We start from the raw sequence: 27,575 nt of genomic DNA on the forward strand, positions 1-27,575 counted from the left end.
ATCGTATCTCGGGTGTATTTCTGATACATGGGTAAGAACCAAACACATTTTATTTAATGTAGTGAAGACTAATGCAAGCTCCCTACATTATACCATGACCTTTAAAAAGCTGATAGCAATTTATTGATTTGAAAGCCAACCCACAGAACAGACATCAGATCACAAAGTAATCTGACATCAATAAATCTACAGTAGTTGTAGTGAAAAAGTGACAGAAAAATGCTTGGAATTGAACGCTGACAGCTTTTACCAACATAATGCTTCAGGATCATACAGTTACTCTTCAAAGAGACTGTGTAAAAAGTTTTAATCCTACTTCTAATTGAGGGGAAAAAACCCACAACAATCAATTCAAAGTAATATGAAGAAACACTATTAAAGTGCCCAAACTGTTTTTACATTCACTTAAGCCCACGTCTCTGAAAAGGTGAAATATCCTAGTCTGGAATATGTATGGTCCACTAAACTAACGTTAAAAACTTCATTACTTTAACCCACGAGTATACTGTACGATTAGTAGAAAAATCTTTAGCAGACACAAAAAAAATGAAAGATGAAACTGCAGCAAGAGAGCATGGCAAACCTGAGAGATCTATTAGTGCATAAATCTGCTTAAAAAACTAAAAAGATAGAAAGAGAGAGCTAACGAAACTACAGTAAAAGTTATGTCTTTAAAGCAGTAAGTTGTAACAGGGTGGGAAATGTTTAATATGCACATATGCCTGCAAAGGGGTCACTATCTTTCTGAAAATAAAGAGCTGGTATTTTTCACAGCATCAGATTTATGGTAAAAAGTCATAAATTGTATTTTTTAGTATTATGCTTTTCCCACCCTGGCAGAGAATAAACATGAATTTAGAAGCACAGTAGAAGTGAAAAACAAAGAAGAGGAGAGAGAGAAAGCAGCAGAGAAAGACAGAAAAGGTGATTACAGAGCTACAGAAGTGTTTATTGAGCATGCTACAGAGGTAAGCAGAGTACACACAAAATGAAATTAAACCACCGTCAAACCTCCCAACTTTGTTAGAAAATTAATTTTTAATTGTGCCACTTTCAAACTATACTGAATTTTACAATTCTAAAGATGTAAAAACTCAACTAATAGAAAATATACATGACCATTTTTTTCTACATAGATAACAGAATCTATGAATATTGAAACTAAGTACATCAATTTCAAAAAGTATTGGTCATTTAAACAGAATCAAGGTAACAGTTCAGACTGACAGAGAACTGCTTTCAAATTAACTGATCTGTAGATTCTGAGCCATGTTTATAATAAAGTCAGATCAATTTCTAAATACAAAATATTTTGAAGAGATATATTAAAACTGAATATTACAATGCAAGGTAAATTAAGACTAAAGGCACATAAACTTTGGTCCCACCTGGTTGTCAGTTTTAGAAAACTGTCACAAAATTGCCTGCAAGCATTTGCAGCAAACTTTCTTCACCACTGAAAAATACATGCACCATTTCCTGAACTAGCTTGACCAGTCTGTACATGCTCAGAAATCCACAACCATATTCCATATCTTAATTACAAACTAAAGATGGCAATATATATTGAAATGCACATAAGTCATGTCAACTTCGAAAACATCTACGAAAAATATTCAGCCACAAACAAGACATTACTTAGTGCTGACATTTATATGATACATCCCACAAGAGTGTGTACAAAAAGGTTAAGATTCCACAATGCTTTTCACGTAGGGCCCAAAGTCACAGAAGTCACTTTTTGTCCTTTAAGAAATTAATATTCTGTACCTTGTTAATTTTAACTAATGCCTACATTCATAACTGAATCTAGACCAGAACGATGAAATACAAAAGGCCTTTTTAAAAAAAGGAGCACAAAGCAAATGGTAGCAGAAATCAAGTGTCATTTTACTCTTTCAGTGTAATGCATCTTATCCAATTAAAAAGAAAATTAAGTGACAAGCCAGCAGATAAAAAAAAAAAAAAAATATCTACCAAGCAGGAGAAACAAAAGCTTAACCTTTTTACACACCCCTGCCTAAACATATTTAAATTATCATGTAACAATGTGCCCCAGACAACCAAATTTGCTTTTTACTAGTTATGCAATTCCAGCAGTACTAGTTTTCCTTTTTAAGGCACGTATGTCAACTAAGTTGAAAAATTGTGGTATTAACTTGAAATCTTTTAAACAAAATGATGGTTTATCTAAACAACAGTTGAACAACAGCAGTTAATATCACTGCTTTTTAAAGTTTTTTTATTTTTTATTTTTTAAAACAACCAAGGAATGATAACAGCATGAAAAAATAAAAAATAAAAAAAACAGAAGACAAACTCTGGTCCCCACTTTCCTGAACAGTCAATAGGTGACAACACCAAACAATGCAATACACCCTCATTTTCAAACTGCCTTTTTAAATGGTTGACTTAGAGAAAGAAACTCTCAGATGGTGATTTTCTCCCAGATTGTAATTGTGAAGATCAATCAAAGCCTGAATAGCTTCTTCTACTGTTGACATCTGAAGAAGCGCCATCTTGTGATCTCTTCTGAAACAAAATAATGGCATTAGGAACTAGAACACTAAAAGGGTTGCTCTTAATGTTCGCTACCCTCTACGCACTTTTCGTTAAGACATGCTGCAAAAATGCATTTAGGCAGTCTTTCGTTAGAGCTACGTACAGAAAAGTTACTTACTGAAAAAATTTAAATGCTTTCACAGTGCCTCCAGTGTTGGCAAACAATGTGCGTAGATCCTCTTCTGCTACTGATGGGCTACAGACAGAAAGAAAATAAGCATAGCAAGAAATTATTACTCAGTTTGGTGTGCTGTGATTCACATTAATACTACTGGCTTACTGAGAGCCAACACTTACGGAATATTGGACAGATGAAGTGTTGCAGAAGGAGGGAATATATTTTGAAAGTTTTTTGAACCAGGCTTCTTGAAGCGATGCAGAGGTGAATTACCAAAGTCTTTAGTCAGCCCTTGGTCATCAAGTCCCTCTCGAGGTAGTTGCACTGTCTGATGTTTAGACAGGGTAACCCGAATAATTTTTCCATACATTTTTTGTCCATTAAGATGGCTCATGGCTGAAAAAGACAAGCAGTTTACTCAATTCACTGTTACTTTTCAATACATTGTGGTACATCACCAAGAGAACAATAAAAACACCCGAGCAAATCAAAGGGTCAATGTGCTAGAAGACTGGAATCAAGAACTAGGCCTGCAGAATCTGCATCAGTATTTAATTTTATTTAAAGACCATCATATGTGATTCAGCTGTTGAATTCATTTACGATATTGTGCAGGCCTTCTAGAGCACAAGTGTACACAATAAGATTTTGGATCTTGTGGGTAACCAGGATACAAGACACTGACAAATGTAAACATGCTTAGTTCACCTGATTTTACACAGTGTAATTTCAAGTACTTAGACTAATGGGAATATAAACAGAAAACTAATCTTACCCAGCTGTGACTGGTTTCCATCAGCCATCTGTATAAGAGCACTATCTTTCTTATTGTATAAAATCTTCACGCGCTGCACATCACCATAAACACCTTTTCAAAGTCAAAGGTAACCCAAAAGAAAAAGTTCATTTAAAGCCAGTCACCTAAGTAATATATATTGACATATCAATGGAACATTCAGACAGCAACAAGATCACTCACTCAAACTCAACACTCTCCCAAATGAATAAAGAAGATAAAGATTTTGAATAGTGAATTTTGAAAAGAATAATTTCTGATAAACCCTCAAAGCTATGTGAATGATATTAAATTAAAGACCATGCAAAATATATTAGCATGCATTAACAGAAAATCTGTGTCTATGGAGAGTTTTAAACAGCAAAAGAAAAATAGCAAAAGATTTACTATTCAACTTTAAGCCAAAGTGCTAGCTACAAATAAGAATTAAGGTGAAACAAAAAAAAACAAACAAACAAACAAAAAAAACCAACCAAAATCAAATCAATAATAAAAGTATAGTGCTAACAATAACATACCGAAGAGGGTAAACAGACTTTGGGGCGTAACCATCTTTAGAAGGAGAGAAGAGCAAGCAGCGTAAGACAAGAAGAGAGAAGAGTCGAGGAAGAGCGGAGATGAACAGATCATCCATAACGAAGGGTGGTTCCCGCAGAATGGTGAGGTGGTCATGGATCATGGTTTCAAGGCGGTTAATTGGGGCAAGTTGGTCCGAGGAACATTTTGTTCAAGCACAGAAGCATGAACATAGGGAATGAAGACAGGGAACGTAGACAAAGACAAGGAGAAGGGTAAGACAGGGAAGGGCATGGGAATTTGGGTAAAGACAAGGAAAGGGAAGTTGAACACACAGGGAAAAGGATGAAATGGGGAAGGGAATACAGCAATGCAGAAGAAAAAAAATAAGGAAGTGGGGAACAAAAAAAAAATAAAATATAGGTCAGTACATAAGAAATGCAGGAATTTGGTCAGAAAATGGTTGGTTTATGTACTGTACAAGAAAAACTGAGTAAAATGTAGTCACCCAAGACAAATATGGGTAAAGTACATTCATATCAAGAGTAAACTACAGCATTTCATCTCAACATGAAAATAAATTAACAAAAAGCATGCAATAGAAATTTTAAAATTTGAACTTTAACTGCGTAAGCATGGCTGGTTATGAAATGCAGGCAAAAAATCTTTCAAAATGGCACTCTGATCGAAAACATTTTAACATGCAAGACTGTGGATGACAAAATAGTACCAGATGATAAAAAAAAGCTTAATGATTTACAGTGACAGAGGCCAGTTAAAAATGGAACAGCTAGACTGATACAAACTTCCCACATTTCATACCAGCTTTCACAGCCATCAAAATAAATGTAAAGGACAGTAAAAATGCAAAACTAAATAAACCCTTTTAGATTTCAGAGTTAGCAAGAAAGATACAGTTAAAATGAAAATGCTTTGCCACCATTTTTTAATTATTATTTTTTAAAGACAAATGAGAAACTGCAAAGAAAAAAATTACTAAGAGAGACTGGAAGAGTGCCTCGTCAAGATCTTTGGGAGAACCTTCAAAGAAAAATGTGTTAGACTAGTTCACATAAATTAAGACCTTAAAAATGTGAGATACAAGCATGAAATGAAACAGCAAACAATTAGAAGAAACAAAACAGAAATTCTAGTTTACGTGATTATAATTGCAAAAGAAAGCATAGCTGCTATTTTGTAAAAATAAAGCATTTCAATTCAAATGTCAAACATGCAGTAGTTACCACATTTTTTCTTAGCAAAACTAGGTAGCCGACTATCAAAGGACATTTTAAGTTGTTAGCTACCTGGGAAAACAAAAGTATTTAATAATAATGGCTTTAAAATTAACTTTGGGGGATTATTAAAAAAAAAAAAAAAAAACAGCAAAAATACTTTGAGCTTAAAATCCAAATGTAAGAGGCCAAATACAACGAAATTATAAAATACTGACAAATGAAGTGTGACTAAAGAGGAAAAACAAAAGCAAAATTGTTTCACTGACCTCTTCATTTAAATTGCTAACCAGGAGCACTGTATTGCCACCAGCTGAAACTCCAGGCATTCCCACACGGCCAGCAGCAGCAGCTGCAGCTGCAGCAGCAGCATTTGGAATAGCCAAAGGACTCAGAGCTCCTGGAACAGCTGCAACAGGAAGCCCTAATTTTAAAATAAAGCATATTTTACGAAATACACACAAGTCATTTAAAAAAAAAAGTTCCTATATATCAGTACAAGTGTTGCATACAACACTACAAAGCAGACCATTCCACTGTTAAAGTCATGCAAAGGGTTGTGAAATTAACATGAAGAAATGTAAAAAGGTTTTTTTTGATTCAAATTATTAAGTCTTCAAAGAAATGATGAGGTATAAAAAGTACTTTCTTTTCAAATAAGCAGTCTTGTACACCAGAACTGCTTCCACTGTACTCCAAAATGCTTAAAGTGTCTAGTTTATTAAAATGGTCTAAAGTAAATGTTGATCAGTAAGAATAAACTAATTGTGCTCTGCGCATCATTACATCCTTATTTTCCATCACCCTTTGAGATGCATTCCTTACTTCAATGCGGTGCTTCAGACTAAATATACACACTGCAGCTGGTCATGTGAAAAGGCCTATGGATCTCTCAGAGTCTCAACAGAAATGAGGGGAGGAGGCAACCTTCAAGATTCAGGACAGCACCACTGACTATGCTCAATGACTTTTGTAATCCAATTCCATGAAGCAGCATGTTACCATTAGCTAAACCTTCAGCTGTGCTTTTAACTTTTCTTCTTCCAAGGAAATTCAGATCCTGTAGAGACCTGCTGGTTTTGCCTGGTCAGGTCACTGGGGTGTTAGGCAAGCATGCTACCCCCAGGATCTGTGAAAAGTTCTTGTGATCATATGCACGATACATAGAGTATATAGGAACAGCTTTCTCGTATTTGAACATTTTAAAGAGTTCAGTAAAACCACACTGACAAAGAAAAATGTGTGAAAAACAATAAAGAAATATAACTTCAGTACTTTATTTTCTTTAACTGCAACTGGGTTCTCAGATTTCAGTATTTTGGCAAATTTTCTAATGTTTAGATGATCATACTAAACTAATCCATCTTTTGAGCAATCTTCCAGTATGCCAGGCAGACAGTCTAAATATAACCTTTACACTAAGTACTTAAGGCTACTTTCCTTCCTATGTTAAGTTTTATTTTAAAGGAAGTAACAAGAGAAAAGAAATTCTTCAGTTTCAGCCAATGCCCAAACGCTAAGCAGATAATAATACATTCAACCATTAATTTAAAAACATAATAATCCAAGACTTAGTATCCAAAGAGAACAGAAGGGGGAAGTAAGTAAGGTTACAATGTTGGGTTTTTTTTAATTTCCTGGGGGAGGGGGGAGGAGCGGGGAAGCGGGCACAGAAGACAGAGAGACAGATTTTGTGGGGCTGGCCAAACGACCCCTCAAACTGGACGGGATATCCATCACTACTTTGCAATAGTGCTTAACAGTATTACTGACCAAGCACTGAAAAATATTTTCTAGTCATTTCCTGTCAAAGCACATAGAGAAGAAAAAACAGTAAGTGTTCTAAGAAAGGAAATTAAAGATAAGGAACACTGTCTGATAAAGTTTAAAAGATTAAAAATGTTAGTATTCAGGGATCAAACCAGAAGAATAGAAAGTTCTGAGTAATGACAATTCTAGCCATCTCTCATGCCACAAGATAAAGGGCAAATCTACGCGCATCAAAAAGTATGATCTTTTATTGCATTATATGTGCTATTTGTGGGACTGTAATACATAAAAAGAAGGGAAAACCCAAACTTGCTTTTCTCCTTTCCACCCTGCAAAAACACTTAATAGATTTGAGACTGTATTAGATAGTCTGTGGGAACTGCCAGTTACATTAAATAGGCAATGAAGCGACATATAATATGCTTCATCACGTAAGCGAAGCACTAGCTACCCGGCAGTTAGGAAAGCACTCCTCCCAGGTATGCGACTGTATGAGCATACGTTATGAGGGCTGTGCTAGGTCTTCTACCAGAGAACACAGAAGTAACACTAGCTGTCAGACAAGGCACATGAAATTAGATGGACCACTGCTAGTCCAAGCACAGCAAATTTGTTTCTCAAAATCCATTTTGTGAGGAAGTGTAATATTCTATACTTACATATATTAATAGCAAGACCAAAATCCCACATAAATATGATGCATGTTTTTGCTGAAGAGTATAGCTTTAGTTTCAAGAAAAAACAATTAATAAAGGATGCTGTTACAGTAAGTACCCCTGTGGAAGAAGGAAGTTTATTCCCAAAATCAGACTGTAACACATAGGGAAACCTGTGAACAATAAATTAAACTCCTCAAACAACTTTAAAAGAATCCAGTTCTGTTCTAAAAATTAAGTCTTGGAAATGTACTTCTGAGTGCTTTGTATTACACAGCTGAACGTCACTTGGGTACTGCAGAGGTCACACAGACAGAAATGTGAAGCATGACAGTAAAGTCTGACAGACATACACCTGAAGGGAAACACTTACTTTATACTGGTCAACAGCAATCATTTGGGTATTAGGAAAATGCCAAGATACCAGGGCATTTCAAATCATCTAGTGTGCCTACGCACCTCTCCCTAACCTTAGAAGCTTTAAGCCAATCCAGCATTTTTAAGAATAAAGGAACCTAAAAATGCTTAGTGAAGTTTTTATGGCACTTTCAAAAGGTGAACAGAGCATAGCTGAGTAATTCATACATTAAAAGGCAAAATTCTTCACAGCATCAGACTCTGTACAGGACATTCTTTTATTTAACCTCTTGAAGAGGTTAAAAACAAAGATTAATTCAATACCATTCATACCAAAATATTTTCAGTTATTATCCCTTGAGATAGATTAATTTAATAAGAACCTTAAGAAGGGGCATTAGTGGAAAGTGCCAGTAAAGAAAGCCAGCGATGACAGCAAGGGATAAAGCTGTTGTGGATAACCACAGCAACATATTTCCAGCTGAAATATTAAACAAACATACTGGTGTTAAAGGATTATTATGTATTGGTATTTGCAATTATAAGTAGTTCTTAGTTAAAATCATGTGTTTGTTGCGGTTCCATGTAATACAGTTGCTGTTTATTCAAAGGTGCTTTTTTTGCTAAGATCTCCTGTAACTTGGGGTTAGGGGGTAGAGAATGTGTTTATCTTTTCATATGTGAGATGAAAAAAAGGAAAAAAAAATATCAACCATCTGCTTCTGATAATTCATTTGAAACCAGCCCATTCTGTCCATTAGTGATTTTCTCCTTCTTTCAAAAGATAACAAGACTCATTGAAAAGATGTCCAATTTACAGTCTCAAAGATTTCTGACACCTTATTTCATCACAGCTGAGGGTGTAGTAGACGAATGAGTAATGATGCATGCAGGCTATGATCATCTATTTGATTGATACATTTCTAACCAATTACATAGCATGCAAAGACCTCATTTCTTGAAAAGGTCAGACAAATTACAAATCCACAGAAAAAAAAATTCTGTTTCTGTAGATCTCTACTGCACTATGACTTGCCATTCTGATATAAGCAAATAAAAAAAAATAAGAACAACTTGTATTATGATTATTAGTTATCATGCAACATGCTGCTTCAATATTTGAGGACCTATCTCAAACTCTTTAGGAATGTTAGCTGCTTTTTCAGCATGATCAACCAGTATTAGAAAGCTTTGTCACTAGCTTTGTTTCAGCTTCCAACAATTACAGATAACAGTTTTTTGCTTTTTCCAGATATTAATGAACACATACAAATATCACACACCTTTTTCCTAGCCTTTTTAGGTCTTTTTACTTAATAAAGTTTAAACACAGCATGTCACCTTATTTATTCCCCCTCAGTGTATCTTTTTGTATGACCTCTGACATGCAAATTAGCAATGCCATTTTAATAAGAGGCAAATTAAAGCTACACTAAAAATATATGATGAACTTACGTGTGAAAACCATAGGCAGGAGTAGTCATCTTAATGATGACTTAATTAATACATCTTAATGCATGTATTCATAACTGCGACTGAGAACCAGATTTAGTCCCTAGTCCTGTTATGAACCCTTTTTGTGGCTTTACGTCAAGTAACCACCATCTCTCTTTTTCTACTTGTTACTGGCCTACTTCCTATACTCCGCCTGAATGGGTTTTGGGAAAAATAGCAGGTTCTTTAAAAATCTCTGCCTAACAGCTTATAAAGCTGCAAGTGTTACTACACTACATCATAAAGTTACGTTTACTGAGGAGAAGGGTTAATTCCATCCAGAAGGAAATAGAGATATGTAACAGTTTAGTATTAATGCAGGTTTAAACACCAAGACTAGTAAGACTCACATCTTGTCACTAAAATTCAGCTCATTAAATTGTTAAACCTAAACCGCACTTCTGACATATGAATTAGTGTACTGTTCAAAAGCCAACACCAAAAGAGCACCCAAGTTGTACAACTATCCAGCATGTAACAGCATAACATAAGCAAAAGTCAGAACTGAGTCCTTGCCACAGTTTCTGTTAGTAATCTCATTAGATACATACAAGAGAACAGCCACAGCACGAATTTTAATAATGCCACAGGGTCAACTTATGGTACTCTTTTTGAGCTTCCAAAAGAATCTGAAGAGCATGACATTAAGCTCAAAATGGAGCTCCACTCCTTCATGGAGAAACATGCCCTTTGGGAACCATCTGTGAATAGGGCATGGCAGACACTCTGAAGATATCTTTATCAACATTACAGAAATAAGAATTCTGAAGCATATAAAAATAAATAAAATATAAGATAAAAGGAAGAAGCAGGAGGAAGGTCACTGCTATCATTCTGCCATATTTCACACATCACGGTTTGCAAACCTCCATCTTGTAACTCTGAACTTTCAAGCGTTCTCACTCTTCTGAGTATCTGAGTAAAAACACAGCTATAAATTGCACATGCAACCATCCACTTAGGCTCTTCTGCTTTTTCTATCCTTTGTCCTTTCTTGTTTACATCATTTCTGCCTTTACATTACATTTTCTGCCTTTTTGCACAGAATATAGCCCCAAATGGGAACCCTGATCTTCCATATTCAAAATGCACCATTTCCATTTTGACAACTACCCAAACAGCTACAGCACCAACAGTACTACGCAGCCTTCTTGGTTTTTTTCACCTGTAGAGCTCAAATTCTGTAAAAGCAAACAAAGGCATCTAGAAAAAAAATAATCAAAACCCAAGCAACAATAACAAAAACAAAACAAAAAAATACCATTGTATAATCAATCCCATTTGACAAATGATGCAGTTACAATATATCAAGCTCACCCAACTGGCCACAAGCAGAGTTAAAAAATATGTACCGGGCTCCTTTAAGTATCTTTCCAACAATGAACACTTCTACAGAGGAAAAAACTAACCCTGATACATAATCCCCACTACTCATCAAAATAAACATGACTGACTTCACTGATCTTCTGAAAATGTTTCACAGCTGCAATGGAAGTTACTCATATAGTGTACCTTTTATCTTTCTGCTGCTTGGAAAAAACAGTGCATTTAAAGAGGTCCATCCAGATAGCGAGAATTAAAATATTTAGTTAGCTAGTATGAATGACATCTTCATGATTTTACTAGAAAACCCCTTTAATATAGACAAAAGAATGAGTATGATTAAAATCAAAAGGCTACAAAACTTACGTAGCTTAGTACACAAGAATTACAAAAGCATCTAAGTGATTTTCAACCCTAAAGCACTAGAACATACACTCCACCAAAGCTAACGTCACTTGGATAACTACAACAAGAAGAGTATCCCCAGTTATTAAATATATTCAATGTGATGCAATGATCCAAGCATCCTCAGAGTATGATCCCACTATGCCAAGCAAATTAAATCTACTAATTGCATGCATGCTATCATCAGCCTTACATACAAAAAAAATACGTTAGTAAGCCTGAGACTGGAAAACAACTTCTCAGGAGTCAGGATAATGTCACAGTTACACAAGAAAATGCTGCATTTGGCACTGTTTTATATATCATGAATCTTTAACCTTCTCCTCTCCCAAATCCCTGCCTTACAACACCTAATATGATGGGACTCACATTAATAAGCAGCTTCTTCACTTTCTTTTTGCCTCCTTAATACTCATACTGCAGCCCCATGTCTACATTCTAGCCATTAGATGCTAACAAAAGAATTACTAAATGCCTCAAGGGTGTGATCCACAGCACTCATCTCTATGGTGTCAAAACTTCTTCACAAACACTCACCCATCTTCCCTATCCATCCATGAAATGAAAGACGACAGTTTTTAAATGATGGGAAGTTAAAAGAGGAAAAAAAGTTAGCTAGAGGTTCTTCAGAAACTTTATATAGATTCTTATGGTATTTTTTACTTCCAAAACTTCTGCTGTAGCTAAAAGTGATACACCATTTTGTGAGTCGTACTGGAGGATGTGAATTCAAGCACTCCAAAATCTGCAGGAAGTGGATGTGTATGGAATTTACCACTAGACATGAAACGTATCCTTCAAATAATCTGAATTTGGAAAAGGGTAGATATAGCACAGCATTCAGAAGCCTTAACTACTATATTCACCCTTTATTCTGGGCTCACATCATTCACTAAGTGCTTCTAACTTCTGTAACACAGGAGAGCAAAGGCCTCTTTACTGCATTGACTTATTCCAAGTTGTCCCACCTTGTACAAAAAACAAAGCATGAAATCTATGCTGTTCTTCAGTTTCTTTAGAAGAAAAACGGGAAAGAAAAAAATAAGAAAAAAAGACTGAGTGGAAAGAAAAATAATCACAACATAATAAATCACGTCTTATAAAAGTCATGAGATTATGTCTGACTGAAAGGTGTTCTCACCAAAAAAAACACCTGACAGAATAAGGAATAAAACTTAAGCAATGAATTGTGATAAACTAAAAAAAATTACAACTATCTCCCAAAGCATGCACTAATTATTTTGCTAATGGTCAGAACACACATTTCTCTGTAACTTTCTCAGAGCATATCACCTTCAGATTAACTCAAAAGCTAACAGGATATTAGAACTCATGTACCATCGCACTAGAAGTGCAACTACGGATTTTGTTCCTTTTATTTACAGAAATCATACCAGCACACTTTTTTTTTTCCACCAGCAAAAGAGCATACTCTTTCCTCATTGAAAGGAACACCAACAAAGTTGTATTTTTATAAACTGATATTACAAATAAGCATTTGCATAAATGAAATGTGTAAATCTCATTAAATCAGTTATAAACTTGGGTGGCAGGGTGGTCAGTAGCATCTAACAGGAGCTATAAAAGAAGGGAGGACAGATTTGGAAATAAAAATAGAATTAACTTGACTTTTCCTTATACTTTGTGCATTTCTCATTATGTCATGCATATCTTACTCATTCTGAAGACAATCTAATTGTGTTACTACAACTCAGATCACAATATAGACTGAAGCCTGAATGGGATTTTGGACACTATCACACAATTTAAGATCTTTAATTCTTAGAAGGATTAACAAGTATTTTCATCAAGTGACTTTGCAATACAAGAGAATCATACCTAGAAGAGAGGTCTCCTTTGCAAAGGCTGCAGCAATAGCTGGGTCCAGCGCTGGCTGTCCATCACCAGATGGGAGATCAGGACGAGTGTAGTCCCTGCTTTTGTCGTTGTTGTACTTGACATTCAAATTCACCAATTTGGAAAAATCAATCCGTAGGGTACAGCAAGCATTATAAATATTTTGACCATCTAAGGCCTGGAAAAGGGAGTCAATTTATTTACAAAATACACAATACAGGTTGGTTGCACAATTTTATTTTATTTTTAAACCCAAGGTCAGCGTATAGGCATTTATCTGTCTTGCTGTCTAGCTTAAAACCAATTAAGATTAAAATGCATTAATCTCTCTTAACATGATTCCAGGAAGCTCAGTGTTTACTTCTCTTACCTAGAAATGGGTTATGCATGAAAGCGGCAAGAGACATTTTAATGCAGTCAAACTTAAAAGTTAGTCTGTTGAATATAGTTAATTAACACGTATGCCATAGTACAGATTTAATTCGGACATAATGCCCAAAAAATTTCTCAAAGAAGAAAAATCAAAAATCACACCAGTACTCTCACACAGAAAATGGACCTGAAGAAAATAAAAAAAAGTAATAGCATTAAATACCATGTTAGCCAGCTATCTGTTGAAGCAGATTATTTACATTGTTCCGGCATGTTTTCCTTCTCCCTTTAAAGGTAATTAGTGCCAAAATTGTAAGAAAAGCAACTTTTATCTCCTAAACTGATGTTACTGACACCTTTTTAAAAAATCCCATTTTCAGAATTAATTGGTACTTTTGAATAGATGCCTATTAACAGTAAAATTCACATGAACTCTTAACATGACACCACTTAGAAGTATATGAAAAGACTCTCTAAAATGGCCTTACAACATGTTTTGTCCATCTTCATTATATATGAGGTAAATTGATATACCTGGACTTTATTCTATTCACATTTTGGCCATAACTTCCTTTCACTTGAAACACTAACAGCTAAATATGAGAGATTAAAAGAAACCAAAAACTTTTGTAACTAAGAAATTCTAGGCAGTGAAATACAGCTCATATTAATCCATTCAATCAAATCAGTATTTTAAATATAAGACTACCTTATGTATACACATGGCAAAAAACCCAAATAAATCGCACTTTCAAATGCAAAAATCAGATCTCTTGTTTCTCTTGATTAATGCCAGACTGAAATCTACCACTTCTGGACCCAAACTAGCTTCTTACACAGCTAGCTTGGTTACATCTGCTAAGTACTCTCCAACACGTTCCAGTTCTGGTAGGACTTACTATTTTGAGTTAAGCACTGCACGAACTAGCACGCCTGCTGGGATATGGAAGCAACATAGCTATTTTCACACAGTGATACATCTGGAAAGTGAACATCCTGCAGACACCCCTCTGCTAGGGCTGGACCAGCAAGGCTGTCCCTTCCTACAAACACGTACTATCACAGCTGACTTCTCTGGGGCTCATGAAATCACTTGGAATAAATTAACACCATTAGCAGTCAATGTATAAGAATAAGTAAGGCAGTATCATTAGAAATTCCAAATAATGGGAAAATAAAATCACACCAAAATAAAGTATAGAAACCTGTCAAACTACACATCGTCTCAACAAATACTTAGCAATTTAAAAGGAAACTCCCGTGCTTGAAACTCAACTTCAACAATGCTTTATACAGTCCTGGCAAAGCAAAATCTACTGTCCTGATTCACAGAATACAAACTGAGGATTGATTTTGTATTGTTGGGTGGGGTGTGTGCCACAATTACAGAATACAGAATTTTCAAGCTTTTATACACAGTCGCAAAGCAGAATCCAAGACTCCTAATGTTGGGAAAAGAAGCTCACTTGAACACCTGAACATCTAAGAGAATCAATCAATCACTTTTAGAAGACTTCTTACCTTCTAATATCCACTAAGATACAGATTAAAGGTGGGCCTGAGCTTACTTATTGCCAAAGACAATGCCATTGCAATCAAGGAAATACCTAGTTTTCTTCATTATGCGAATGGGTATGGATGAGGCCAAAATGCAGTACCCTCTAGCTCTGTCCAATCACAGGACCATGACACAAAGCTCTAAGTCTTTAAAACATAAGATTCATATTACCCCTCTGTGTGGTGTCTATAGACACGCTGATTTATGGCTGGCAGAAGGCTGTTAAGTTGATGAACATCTTTTAGTCTTAAAAAGTACAGAGGTTTTGGTTTGCTAGTTTCCAGAGTAGTCAATGTTTAATGGGAGCCAAGTAAGTAAGAAAAACTTAAAACTGAAACCACAAAACCTCCTCTTTCTAAGAAATTCAGAAGTGACCCAAAGTACATACAAAAGAATGCTGCACAAGAGAAATCCCTTGTAGTTGTGACACATTCTGAAAGAACATCCTGAACTGGAAAGGAAGGACTGTTAATGAGGACTGTAGTCACACCCTGGGAAAGGCTCTTGCCACAGATCAAAACAGAGTAACAGAAAAACCCTCATCCCCACCCCCCTCTACCAGCAGCATCATACACCTCTAACAATGCAAAAAAATTACCAGCAACTAGGTTTTTTTCAAGATTAACTGTTCACATGTGAAGTCACAATTGTGAACGTCTGTCCTTGAGCTCCTTGTTATATGGCAATAAGAGAATGTGCAACAAACCCTCAAATTGTTCCTCCCAAACAGACATGCTGCAAAAAGTGAGAAGACAGTAGGCATACCATTAGTGAATGTATGTACAGACATCACCTCAAAGAACTCTAGTTACTGGTAAGAAACATCCTTCTTTGAGCACTTATCTATACATACATTCACATGTGACAAAGTACCATATCACGCACATGCCAAACCAAGGAGATCAAGTATCATGGGACCCGTCTACGAAATGTGAATATCATGCTTTGTCTTGCCTGTGATGGCAAATCCATTACTTAAGCTTTGACAACAGAAGCATCTAAACTTACGTCATCATGCAATACTAACAGTGTAATGATACTGAATCACTTCCAGGCCCCTGTCTTTCCTCCCTCCTCCTTGTTACTACAGAGTACCCTCTTCCTGGACTTTACCAAGGTGGAAAATCATTCTGATGAGCGGCTCACCTCCTGCCAAGAGCTTATCAGCAGATTCCTGAAAAAATACGTTGTGGTGCATAGGAGCACCGAAACAAGATGGCTAGCAAGAACATTCAGAAGACCAACAGAAAGCAGTGGTAAAAGAACAAACAAAAATCCCTTTCTCAATTCAGGCTGACACATAATCCAAGGAGAGGGGCACATGTCTGAACTGACACAATGACCTCAACTCCACAGTGCAAATACACCATCATCCCTACTCATTCCTCTGTGTGACTCAGATTGTTTTGGGGAGAGAAAAAAAAACAGCAACCAAAAAACCCCTCACACCAAACAAATGAAAAAGAAGATGACTCCCAATAACTGAGTATACTGCATGGTTCTACATCAGCTACAGCAGTTAAGAAAGGGAGTAAACAAGAAATAAAGAAAATCACAATCCCCGACACTACTGAAAGCTCCACAATACAGGAGCTGGCTCTGAAGAGGCTAGCACTCTAGACAACTACTACACTAGAAACATTCTAAGCATTTATAAAGTGTCTTAACAACTGAGGTTATTTTCACAAAGAATCCAAAGTCTGCTCATGTCTCAAGGCATCACTGAAGGCAAGAATAAGCAAGGCCTAACAAGACAGAGAATAGCAGAAATAGCCTAGGAAGTCTTAAGGATCCAGAACAGAGAGCTATGACTGCCTGTCACAGACAGTAAAAAATGACCATACAGGGAACGTCGACAAAAGGTGGAGGCCTGCACCATAAACCATAATATTTTCCCATTTCTAAAAACTAATGTCAAACCACCCTCTTTTTGCTCATAGCAGCCAGGAGGATGAAGAGACGAGAACTGCTGACTTAGAAAAGATCCCACAGATTAAGAGGTGAAACAAGAGACTGTTCCAATCTAAAAAAGAAAGAGGAAAAAAAAAAGACGACAAGAAAAAAGAAATCGAATTCAATAAACAGTTACAATATTTTCTCCTGCTGCTACTGTAACCAATGATACACAAGCTTTTCTGCAGAACGAACAGTAAGAATCTAGTCAACATGGACTACTGACAGTAGGATCTCTCATTTCCCAATGTGATTGTGGATGTTGAGAGAAGTGATAACAGCAGCAAAGGTGATCTCAGATGACAGAAGTACTCTACAAAGTTACAAAACGTAACATCCTGAATGACTGATGCAGCTTCCTGCAGATAAGAGTCTGATCTATCGGCAGGCTCTGAAGCGGATAAAGAACATTCCTAGAATCATTTCTTCTCTCAGGTCTTCCTAACCTGCATGAAGAGCTTTGTGATGTAATGGATAGAATTCACTGCTCTTCTTTTTACTTTCAGTGCTGCAGATGCCTGAAAATCCTTGTGAAAGATGACCCCCTTGAAAAGTGCTATAGGAAATAGGTTTTCATGAGCTTCTCCTAAGACCTCTACAGACCATGAATCTGTGGAATGAAACCTCCCTACAGCAGATGGTCAAGGTAGTCCCCTAAAAATCAGGAAGAGATGTCATTTAGAATGCTCTTTAGCTAATAGGTACATACAGTACCTAAAAAAGACAGACAAGGACGCAGTTTGGGAGACAGAAAATGATTTGACGTTTTGGTATTTTCATTCCCCAGTTCAGAAATAGAGTCCACACATTTAGCTAGCAGATATTTCTGGAGACGTATGGCTTCAAGCCACAATAGTGTATCTGTCCCTCTTTGTCAAGCACTGCAGGCACCTAAGAAGAGGATTCAAGACAGGAAATAGATCTCTAGCAGGATGAGGATAGTTTGAAAGCATTTACTGAGATCTGATAAAGAAAAATCAAATTAGAGTGGAGAGAAAGAAGTGGCAGTGAGGGACAGCACAAAAACACCACTGCCTAATGCATAAAAAAAGTATTCCTCACAAAACATACATAAGCTCAAATAGGTACCTCAAAGTAACTGCAAGTCATGTGGTAAATATCCCTTGGGAGATATGCGTCCCAAGTGCCTCCTGCAAATATCTACCTGAATGAAATTAATTTGAGACAAGTGTCTTTGATACTGGAAGTTTCTGTGGCTAAGAAACTTGGGTAAAACGCACGCCTTTCTCCAAAAACAAGATATCTTTTATTTTTAATGTACAGTTCCTTGACTGAAGGACCAGTTCTGTATGTTTTCTTTTACAAAACTGGAAAATCCAGGACACAAACACTGTTGCTGCACTTTCTGGGCTTTCTGATACAAAAATCCAGCAGTCTCCCATTTACCTGAACACTATACTTACCATTTCCAAGCACAAACTGAACTCTTTAGGATTCAAGATGCCCCAAAATCCTTGATGTAATACTGATGGACAATTGCCCTGAAGCTAAGAATCTTACCTGGAGATGTCCTTGCTTTCCATTCTGGCAACAAGTACCTCAAGTTCCTACTACAGATTTTAGGGCAATGTAGCCTAGCTGAGATCTTTTGCAGACTGCTACCTGTGCAGAGCCACCCTGAAGCTGTCACTCAAAACAACTGGAAAGGTGACATCCTGACTGTAGAATCAACCTCAACAAAATCTCTGAGTAGATTGTAGAATGTAGAGGTACTCTGAGTCACCTACAGGCCAACTGGCCAACTGTAACAAAAACTCTCAGTTAAGATTTGTGTTCTTTTTAACCCATGCTGGGTCAAGATGACAGTCATATGCTACACAGGAATCTCGGTTAATCCTCCCTGGATGACATTAGTAACTGCCAATTCTGAAGATTTGGCAAGAGTACTTTTGGTGCATTTACACAAAGACAACGTTCTGGATTAGTCAGCTGCTCAGACTGAAACACTGGCACTCTATTCTTTCTATGGTATACCAGATTACTGGTATTCAAATATTTAACTTTGCTGCTTATGCTGACGGTACTGATTTTTACTACGAAAATGAGCTATCTGTGATGCTTAGAACATCTCCTTATGCATACAGACATCACCTTCTGTTTCACTGGGAGAAGCACAGCAGTTCAACGTGCTCCACTGTTGCACATTCTCAGTACTTTCTCCAACCCGTGGCTAGACTGCTGCATGGCACAGAACCTGGAGTTTGTAGTCTTCACCTTTACTTGCCAGTGTAACGAACTATAATGATCCAATCTGAGGGCGGTGATGAAATATCAGTCAGTATAGCCATAATCTGCTTTTACAGGAAATGAGTTTCTCACAAAGCAGGTGGAGAAGGAATGCAATTTTTCACTATTTGCTCATTCAAATAGCAAAAGTGGTCCCAATAGAGCTCGAGGCTTTATATTGTACATTCTTGTCAGTGTCACCATTTTCTCACAACCTTCAGATGAATAGCATCTCTCCTTGGTACTTTCATCAATTGAGTTTTTCAAACTGCTCTTTAACTTCCTTAATAAGTCTTCAATTTCTATTAAGGCCACATACTGATTTCCTGTGAAGAGTGCCAGTAGCAAATTAAATTCCCCTATTATCTTCTATAGTAACAACTGATGGAAAACAAATTGGAAACTTCTTTACTCTTTTACCATGCTTTTAATTTTGAACTCCATGCAACTTAAGTGTAGCCACCACATCCTCTTGCTTCTAGTGTATTTCCAGGTGTATTTTAACAGGAGGTTTTTCCAACATCTATTTCTTTCTTTTATATATTTTTGTTTTGGTGGCACTTCCGTGTTTTACCACAGTAGCTCAACCATAAGAACTGTACCTGTTTTACTCTATTTAGCTTGGGAGGGTAGCATGAAAATCAAACCTTCCATGAGATTTAGCATTCTTCAATACTTGCAGTCGATATTACTCTTAGCAGTTTGCCTACTTACATATAGATTGGTTAAAATACAAAACTATAAACCTAAGACCATTTCAAGTTGTCACTACAATAGGCTCCAAGATCACTCTGACAATGACTGTACACACAGGAGTCACTGTTATTCAATGAAGTTTAGTCATTCACACATGAGTTACCAATACAGCAAACACCTACCCTCATCAAAACATGCAAAACTGGAGAAACAAATACATGTCCCCCCCTTTTTTTTTTTTAAATTATGACCGATACACTATTCCATGAGCTAGGATCAGTTTGTCAGAAGTCAACAACAGCAAGAATTTATGTTCCTTTCATACTTTTACATACCTCATCTGTTATTTTGTCACTCTTTATAATACCTTTCTAGAATTACACTGGTAATTTTCAAACCACTACAGTCCATTTCACAGATGTCATCTTTCCATTTTATCTTCTGACAATATACGTAAAACTCAAAACTAAGTCGAAAGATTTAGCGCTTGATGTTGTATTTTGCTTCAAAAATGCACTTTAAAAGCAGCATTAACATATATTACTGAAAAATAACTTGCCAAACACAAATCAAGACTGAATTACAACATTCCAAAATAAACACATCAGCATCCAACTGCTTATCAAATATTTCAAATATGAATCTAAGTAATTCCAGTCAATTACTGCAGCAATTGTAGGTTAAAGACCTGGTTTCTGTATCACTACTTAAAACCTGAAACACTCATTCCATCCAAGCAAAATTTTATGTATTAGTGACAGATATGCATCTCCCTCTACCCTGAAACATAATCTAATATTTGATACTATTGATGTCTAAAAAGGATATCCCTAGTTTAAGTTGTACTCCAAATCTACAACTACTTCCAGACAGCTTTTCACGAGTAGATTATCTTAAGTAAATCATCATAAATCAAGTTGCAAATCTTCTTGTCTCTGGCTAACTTTACTTTTCTCAATAGCATGAAAACTTAACACTGTTTTTTGAAAAGGTCTCATTTTTTGCAATTGCCTGTCTTGACCACCTCAGGTTTTTTTAATGAATACCTAGTATTTCATTAGGTGGCAACAATAAAAATGACCATCCTCCACCATTTAACAAAGGTCTTTATTTCAAGATAGTCATCACTCATTACAACAGAAAACTAAGCCTATTTTTACTTTCCTCTACTAAGAGATACTCACTGCCAACTTGGTCTGAAGTGCAAGCTTTTCACTTTTCCTAAGTTCTCAGCTATTCTGTTGACCCATGGGCAACCAGGAGCTTCTATGCTGCCAAGACACACTTAACCAGCACATCAATTTTAATCAGACATTCACACACCCAGACTGCATGGGAAGTTTTGATAATACAAATTCGTTTCATCAGTGTCTTGAAAAAAAAATAATACTAATAATCATAACCATCTAGCTTTTCTCTTTGGTTCTACTTTTCTACTGCCATAGATATGAACATATGCCATTCAATTAATTCAAAACATCTGGTCTAGATAACATGCTGTTGATCTTTGTTGTAATTTATCCATAGGCTCTCTTCTGCTATAATGAATAAAACCAGTTACCGGTTCTTGCCTCTCCTACCCAGGATAGGAGTTTCCAATAAAACAAAACTATGATCCTGCTCTCATCTTTACTGCTGCAAAGAATTTTCATAGCATGATCCAATGAGTAAGATTGCACACTCTCTTCTGGGCATCTACGGTAATAATGAAGTCTAGATACTTTTTTTCTTGTATTTTTGTATTTATTGTAATTAAAAACTTTCATGAACTTCTATCCAATCCACAAATCCCATCTTTGTTTTGATGCTTAGAAAGTATCTACCAACAATAATCCAATGGGCTTATTAAATTTGCTGCTTGGAGTGAATTAGTTATGCATCAGCATTACATCCTACATTTTTACTTCTGGTTGACAATTTCCCTATTGCAGTCCTGCAAATTATTTAATCTCTATGCAGTCTTATTAATTATTTGTTCACAATTCTAGATTTATACAATTCTTTATACATAGTATTCTCACACACAGTATCTTTAAACACTGATTATACAAAATATAACATTAAAAAATAACTGGGAGTTATTATATGATACCTCAAAAAATTCACACAAGTGGTGAAGGAGTATGAACATTATTATGGTCAGTAATCTGTTATATTAACATTTTACAAACATTTAGAGTACAGGAAGGTCTCCAGCCTTAAAAGAGAACTACACTTACTAGTTTTGCTTGCTGTGCGTTTACTGGATCGCCATACTGCAGTAAAGCTTGAAACTGGTTATTCTTTGTGAATGTGATTATCTTCAATACAGCACCAAATTTAGAGAATATCTGCCAAAAACATTGTAAAATTTTACACACTAGTTCCTCCTAAACATAGCTCAAGTTAAAATGAAATGCGGCTTACCTGATGAAGAACATCCAGGGTTACAGGATAGTACATATTGTCAATAATTATTCTAAGTACTGGACTCTGAGCTGGAGTCACTGCACTCTCACTAACAGTGGTCCCACTAATGGGAGCATTTGTTGCCTGCACAGCCGTCACTGCCTGAAGAACAGCTTGGGCCCGCTAAAAAAAAAAAAAAAAAAAAAACAGAAAAGAAAAAAAAGAAAAAAGACAATAGATACTTTTAAATATTTCAAGATAAGTAGAAATTAATTAGCAATATCAATATAGTTAACTTCAGAAACATAAAATAGTTCATTTATGTCAGAGCTACAGACATAACACAAAGTGCAATGCAGTCTGACTCTGTGAGACAAGACAGTAAAAATGAAAACATCAATTAATCCTTATTTCACAAGGAAGGAGGGGCTTCAAACGGCACCAATATCAATCTTCCTAGTAGCAGGCTTATTGTTCTACTAGTAAGGATAAAGCAAGTGAGGATTTTGTAGGTTTCAAGACTCTTTACAGCCTTTTTTTTCTTTCCTTTAAAGAAAAAAACCAAGCATCCAACCAACAAAAAACCCCCAAGCCTACAGAAACCGTATTTATCCTATTTTTCAAGAGACTATTACAGTTAACATTTCACTGCCATTTTAATCATGAAGAAGGCTCTGATAGGAAGCAATAATGCTAAACTAAGACTTACAAACTTCTCAGTTATAACACAATGAAATAATACACAAGACTGACAAGTGTCAGAAAGTTGTATCCACAGAGAGGTGTTATCCACCCTCTTTCATAAAAAGAAAAACAAAATCCTCTCCATGTGTGGGGATTTGTTGTTTTTTTAAACACAAGCAGGGTTTTAGAAATTCAAAGGTAACCACGATGACATCACAAGAACACACATCTATATAACTACTTCCGCTGCCAAAACTGACAGCATCAGAAAGATTAGATGTCTTTTTCTGAGAAAGAAAAAGTGCAGAAAAAAGGCTTTCCATTTAATACTTTCATTACAGTAGCCTTATGAAGCAAAACAATACAAAACAGACAAGTGAGCATGCCAGGTAAAAATAACAACCACCATAATAACGCATACCGTATTATTTTAAAGGTATTAGAGCTACTACAAAATTTCATGTCTCACAACTTACATGATACTCCTCATACTGAAACGAATCAATGAGTAAGGAAAGTGAGGGGAAAAAAAAAAAAAAAGACCTGGTGAACACTGGTTGGGAAAACAAAATTTACCTGTACGTTTAACATTCATTATCGTAATTCTGTAAAAAAATCGCTTTTGATACCAGCACATACTTTTTTTCCCTAACCTCTGAAATACACAACTTGCAAGATGGCCAGATAGTTGGCAGAGCTGCGTAATTACTTCCTACTTCTGTATGCACAGAACAAGCACGTATCAATTAAAACTCACTCCTTAAAGTGACTGGAAAAGTTTAAATTGTACAAGCCAAAGAACCAAAAGTTGTGAAGACAATTTTAACACATAACCCTTGTTAGCACTACCCCTCTATACTTATACATCATATTGCACCTAACGTGACTACATGAAGGAATACAGGACTTAACATTGGTAAATGAAGATAAAATCTATAAAATTATTATGAATGAATATTTTGTCAAACAAGTTCAAAATAACATTTATTATCATATATAAATAGTCACTTTTGAAGACATTTGAGTAGCATGCAAAGCTTTTTTCTTATTTTTGCAAAATTGAAATTAATTTTGAAATATCAGCTACACCATTTGAAGTTTAACATTTATTTATTTCTAAATGTTGCAATGTCTGTGCAGAAAGAGTAAAACCATGCACTCATGACAGGCTGATGATTAAAGAGAATTACAGTTACAGAGGTCATTCTATTCTCAATTCTTCTGAGTTTAGATATTATATGAAACAGGGTAAGATATGTTTGTTTTAAATCTGAGTTCAAATGCTCCTCTTGGCGTTCTGATGTCTCACAGGAAAATGACGTTCACAGAATTATAAAGCTGAGATGAAAACTTAAATTGTCCCTTTTGAATCTGTTTATTTAGAGCCAACTCATTCTGAGCACGTAACTAAAAATAATCTTGGAAGCTACTATTATTGAGAAACTCAGAATAGCATAGCTTAATGGAAATTTTCCTACTTTCATTGTTTCTATGGGCCTAGCTGTTTAAAGTACCCCTTGGTTAAATATTGTTTTTCTTTTTATCTTCTTTATAACTAAGATGCCTGTATCTTGCTCTAACTTTTTTATCCTATATTTCCAGTTACATGTACTAGCCTCCTGACTACTTCGTATCTTCCAGCTTGAACATCCAGAAAAATACAATTTCAAAATTAATTTGGCTGGATGAGAAAGCTTTCAAATATAGATTAAAAATTTAAATTTTGAGTAGCGGGGGCAGACTACAAGCAATATCTGCACCACTTTTATTTTTCCCTACAGAAAAAAAGTATCTAACCATCTCATGTTTTATAGAATGCTTCATGAAATACTAGTTACAGAATACTTACTGCCAAGTACCTTTATATTGTTCTAAATTAAAGAAAGAGACTTGCAAGACCAGAAATATGTTAAAATTGGGTATTAACGCGTATGGTGGCATAAAAGTTAATGAAAGGCCAGCACATCCTATACGTTCAAAAGGTGGACACGTGAAGTACAAAACCCGTATCACCACAAAAGCCAGAGGACAATGTAAAGGAAAGCTTAAGGGAGTATGTACACCAACTATATGTGCAGACAAAATTAATCCTCCATTTACTTTTGAAAAAAGAGAATAAAGGTATTATTTTTTTTTTATAACTGACTTTTTTTGGGGGAAAAGAAGTTCTCAATGTTTAAAAAGTACCTTTAGCAGACAAACTATCATAAGATTGTAAGGAACCAAAATGTTTAGAAAGATCAACAGGAAAATCAACACTATACTTGATCCAATCCAAGATGTCTTTCAATAGATTATCCTGAAATTGTTTTTAAAGGCAAGAGCTATAATTTTACTGTTTACATACCTTACCTAAGACACTACACAAATAACAGCAACTGTAACTTGGTACTTACAGTGCCTTTTTTAACATCAAAAAGAAGATGTAAGATATTAACCTTAAAATAATCATCTGACTTGTGGTAAATTGATGTCTCTTTCCTCCCCCTATAATTTCTACAAAGTGGTCACCATGTTACTTTTGGCAATCTTCCTGTTCTACTAAAACCAGACATGTATCTATATTTATTGTGAAATCGGTTCTGCAGAAGCAAGCATAGAACATTTTTTTGTTATTAAGAGTATTTGTCTCTACAGTGATCATATTAAGGTATTCTTCTCCAAGAACAGCAGATCACATAATCGGTGCTACCAAAGTGATCATTCAAAGCACTGAAATGGAGGCATTGGCATTAGTTATTATCACTAGGGAAAATCAAATTGGCATTAGAATTTCATGTGTCAGAATGAGAAACTTAATTTTTTCATCCTACAGTCTCTAAACAGAGATTAAAACTTAATCTATGAAACAAACTTAAAAAGGCACTTCAAAATCTTTTTCCTTTTACATTAAAGAAACATTAACAAAATTCATTGTAATGTAAAGATCACACAAAATGAAAATACCTTTCAATGTCACAAAATGGAATGATCATAGGTAAGACTACAGCAGTGTTTGAATGTGAACAAAACCAAACGATTTAAACGTATACCACATGAGCCAAGAATCCATGCTATGCCTCTTCCAATTGTGTGCGCTTGTAATACTACAGAACAGTAAATATACCTGGTTAAGTGTGTTGTCAGTCTTCAGTTCTTTATGATTGGAATACTGGATATAAATAGGTTGGTTACGAAGATGGGGTGTCACAGCAGAGTAGTAATTAACCATAGTGATAGCTGCTTCTTCTGTAGCAAGTTCCAAAAATGCCTGTAATTAAACAGTTGATTTTCAGTATTTACAAAGCAGATAATCTTCATATTAGCAGCATATAAAACACACTTAAAGGGTTTGGTAACATTTTAACAAATATCAGTCTTCAGAAGATGTCATTCTCTACATACCAACTTTATTTGCTAAGCTATTTCATCTCTAAAAATTCATCTGTGAAGACGCAGAACTAAATATACATCTTACAGATAACTTTCTTTGCTTTATGTAGCTGCCAACCATCTCCTGCTCCCCTCAAAAACTTCAGTGAAAGACAGTGTAAGTTCATTAAAAACATTTAAAGAAACAAAGGCTCTTTTTTCAATACTTACTGTTATCTGACTTATTTCAATAGCATTTTAACAGCATATTTTGAAATTACATAATTTGAAAGGTAAGCATACTAAAAAACAGAAAGCAACAGATTACCTGATTTTTCCCTTTCAGCATGAGGATGTTGGTTACCTTACCAAAAGGTAAACCTAAAGCAATAACTTCTGTTTCTGTCACTTCCCCAGGCAATTTCCTGATATGCAGAACACGCGAAGGAGCCCCATCCATTTTATCTTCACCTTTGAATTTCTTGTTGTCATTACCATTGGCTGAAAGACATATTCAGACTATATTTGAAAAGTTTACTGATATTACCAGTACTTTATTAAAAAAATGCTTTTAATTACAAATAAGAGATAGTTTACTTAAAAATTCTCAGTTTGACCAAAATAAAATTTAAGGGTTCAGAACAAATTCTGAAGAGACAAATGTTACAGTTTCATGAAAGGTGGGTTGTTGAAGACCAACTCAATAACCTTCTGTGACAGCTCGTTTTCTAAACAAGACATAAGACACAGCAAATCCTTTCCACCTCACTTTCAGTGAGGTATCTTGTATGTAAGAGTATTAGTTATGATTCAGAAAGGTTCACATAAGAACTATAAAATTAATTTTTTAAAAAATTAAGGTTACCCAGAATTTTTTGGAAGGAGAAAAATGGTGGTAAATAGTTACAAGAGCAGCTCCTACAGTGAAGTTTTGAAGATTGTTTTCACTAAGGTACCTTCTACAAAAAGCAGAAGTATCAAAGCAAGACAGGAAGCATTATTGACGCTGAGAAGGATCACACTGGAGAAAGGGGATGACACAGAGGACTAACTTAACAAAAGTCTTATGAAATCTACCATGTCAGAATTTAAGGACCAAGTACAAAAATGACAATTATTAACTATAACCTCACCCACAGCAAAGGAAAAACCAACTAATAAATATCATGCAGCCAGCATGGACCTGGGGGATTGAGGTAGGGAAGAAAAAGATCCAGAGAGGATTCTCCTAGCAGAA

General features: G+C 35.6%; 1 protein-coding gene across 9 annotated transcripts in view; it reads right to left on the reverse strand.

The window, feature by feature from the left end:
• Positions 1-1,019: 1,019 nt before the first annotated feature.
• Positions 1,020-27,575, reverse strand: part of PTBP2 (polypyrimidine tract binding protein 2) — a 52,886-nt gene continuing 26,330 nt past the window's right edge. For 2 of the 9 annotated variants that reach the window (XM_040610096.1, XM_040610102.1), the window contains 11 exons: positions 26,667-26,839; positions 26,094-26,237; positions 22,322-22,486; positions 22,135-22,245; positions 13,072-13,267; positions 5,497-5,651; positions 3,995-4,028; positions 3,456-3,548; positions 2,860-3,076; positions 2,681-2,758; positions 1,020-2,532 (listed from right to left, as the gene is read on the reverse strand). In XM_040610096.1, the coding sequence (XP_040466030.1) occupies positions 2,400-2,532; positions 2,681-2,758; positions 2,860-3,076; positions 3,456-3,548; positions 3,995-4,028; positions 5,497-5,651; positions 13,072-13,267; positions 22,135-22,245; positions 22,322-22,486; positions 26,094-26,237; positions 26,667-26,839 (1,499 nt within the window). In that variant the 3' untranslated portion in view covers positions 1,020-2,399. Of the gene's footprint in view, positions 2,533-2,680; positions 2,759-2,859; positions 3,077-3,455; positions 3,549-3,994; positions 4,029-5,496; positions 5,652-13,071; positions 13,268-22,134; positions 22,246-22,321; positions 22,487-23,463; positions 23,479-26,093; positions 26,238-26,666; positions 26,840-27,575 lie in introns of all 9 variants that reach the window. The other 7 variants (XM_040610094.1, XM_040610097.1, XM_040610095.1 and 4 more) reach the window with 7 other exon arrangements.

Source organism: Falco naumanni, chromosome 11 (genome assembly GCF_017639655.2).
Source record: "Falco naumanni isolate bFalNau1 chromosome 11, bFalNau1.pat, whole genome shotgun sequence".
Classification (NCBI taxonomy): domain Eukaryota; kingdom Metazoa; phylum Chordata; class Aves; order Falconiformes; family Falconidae; genus Falco; species Falco naumanni.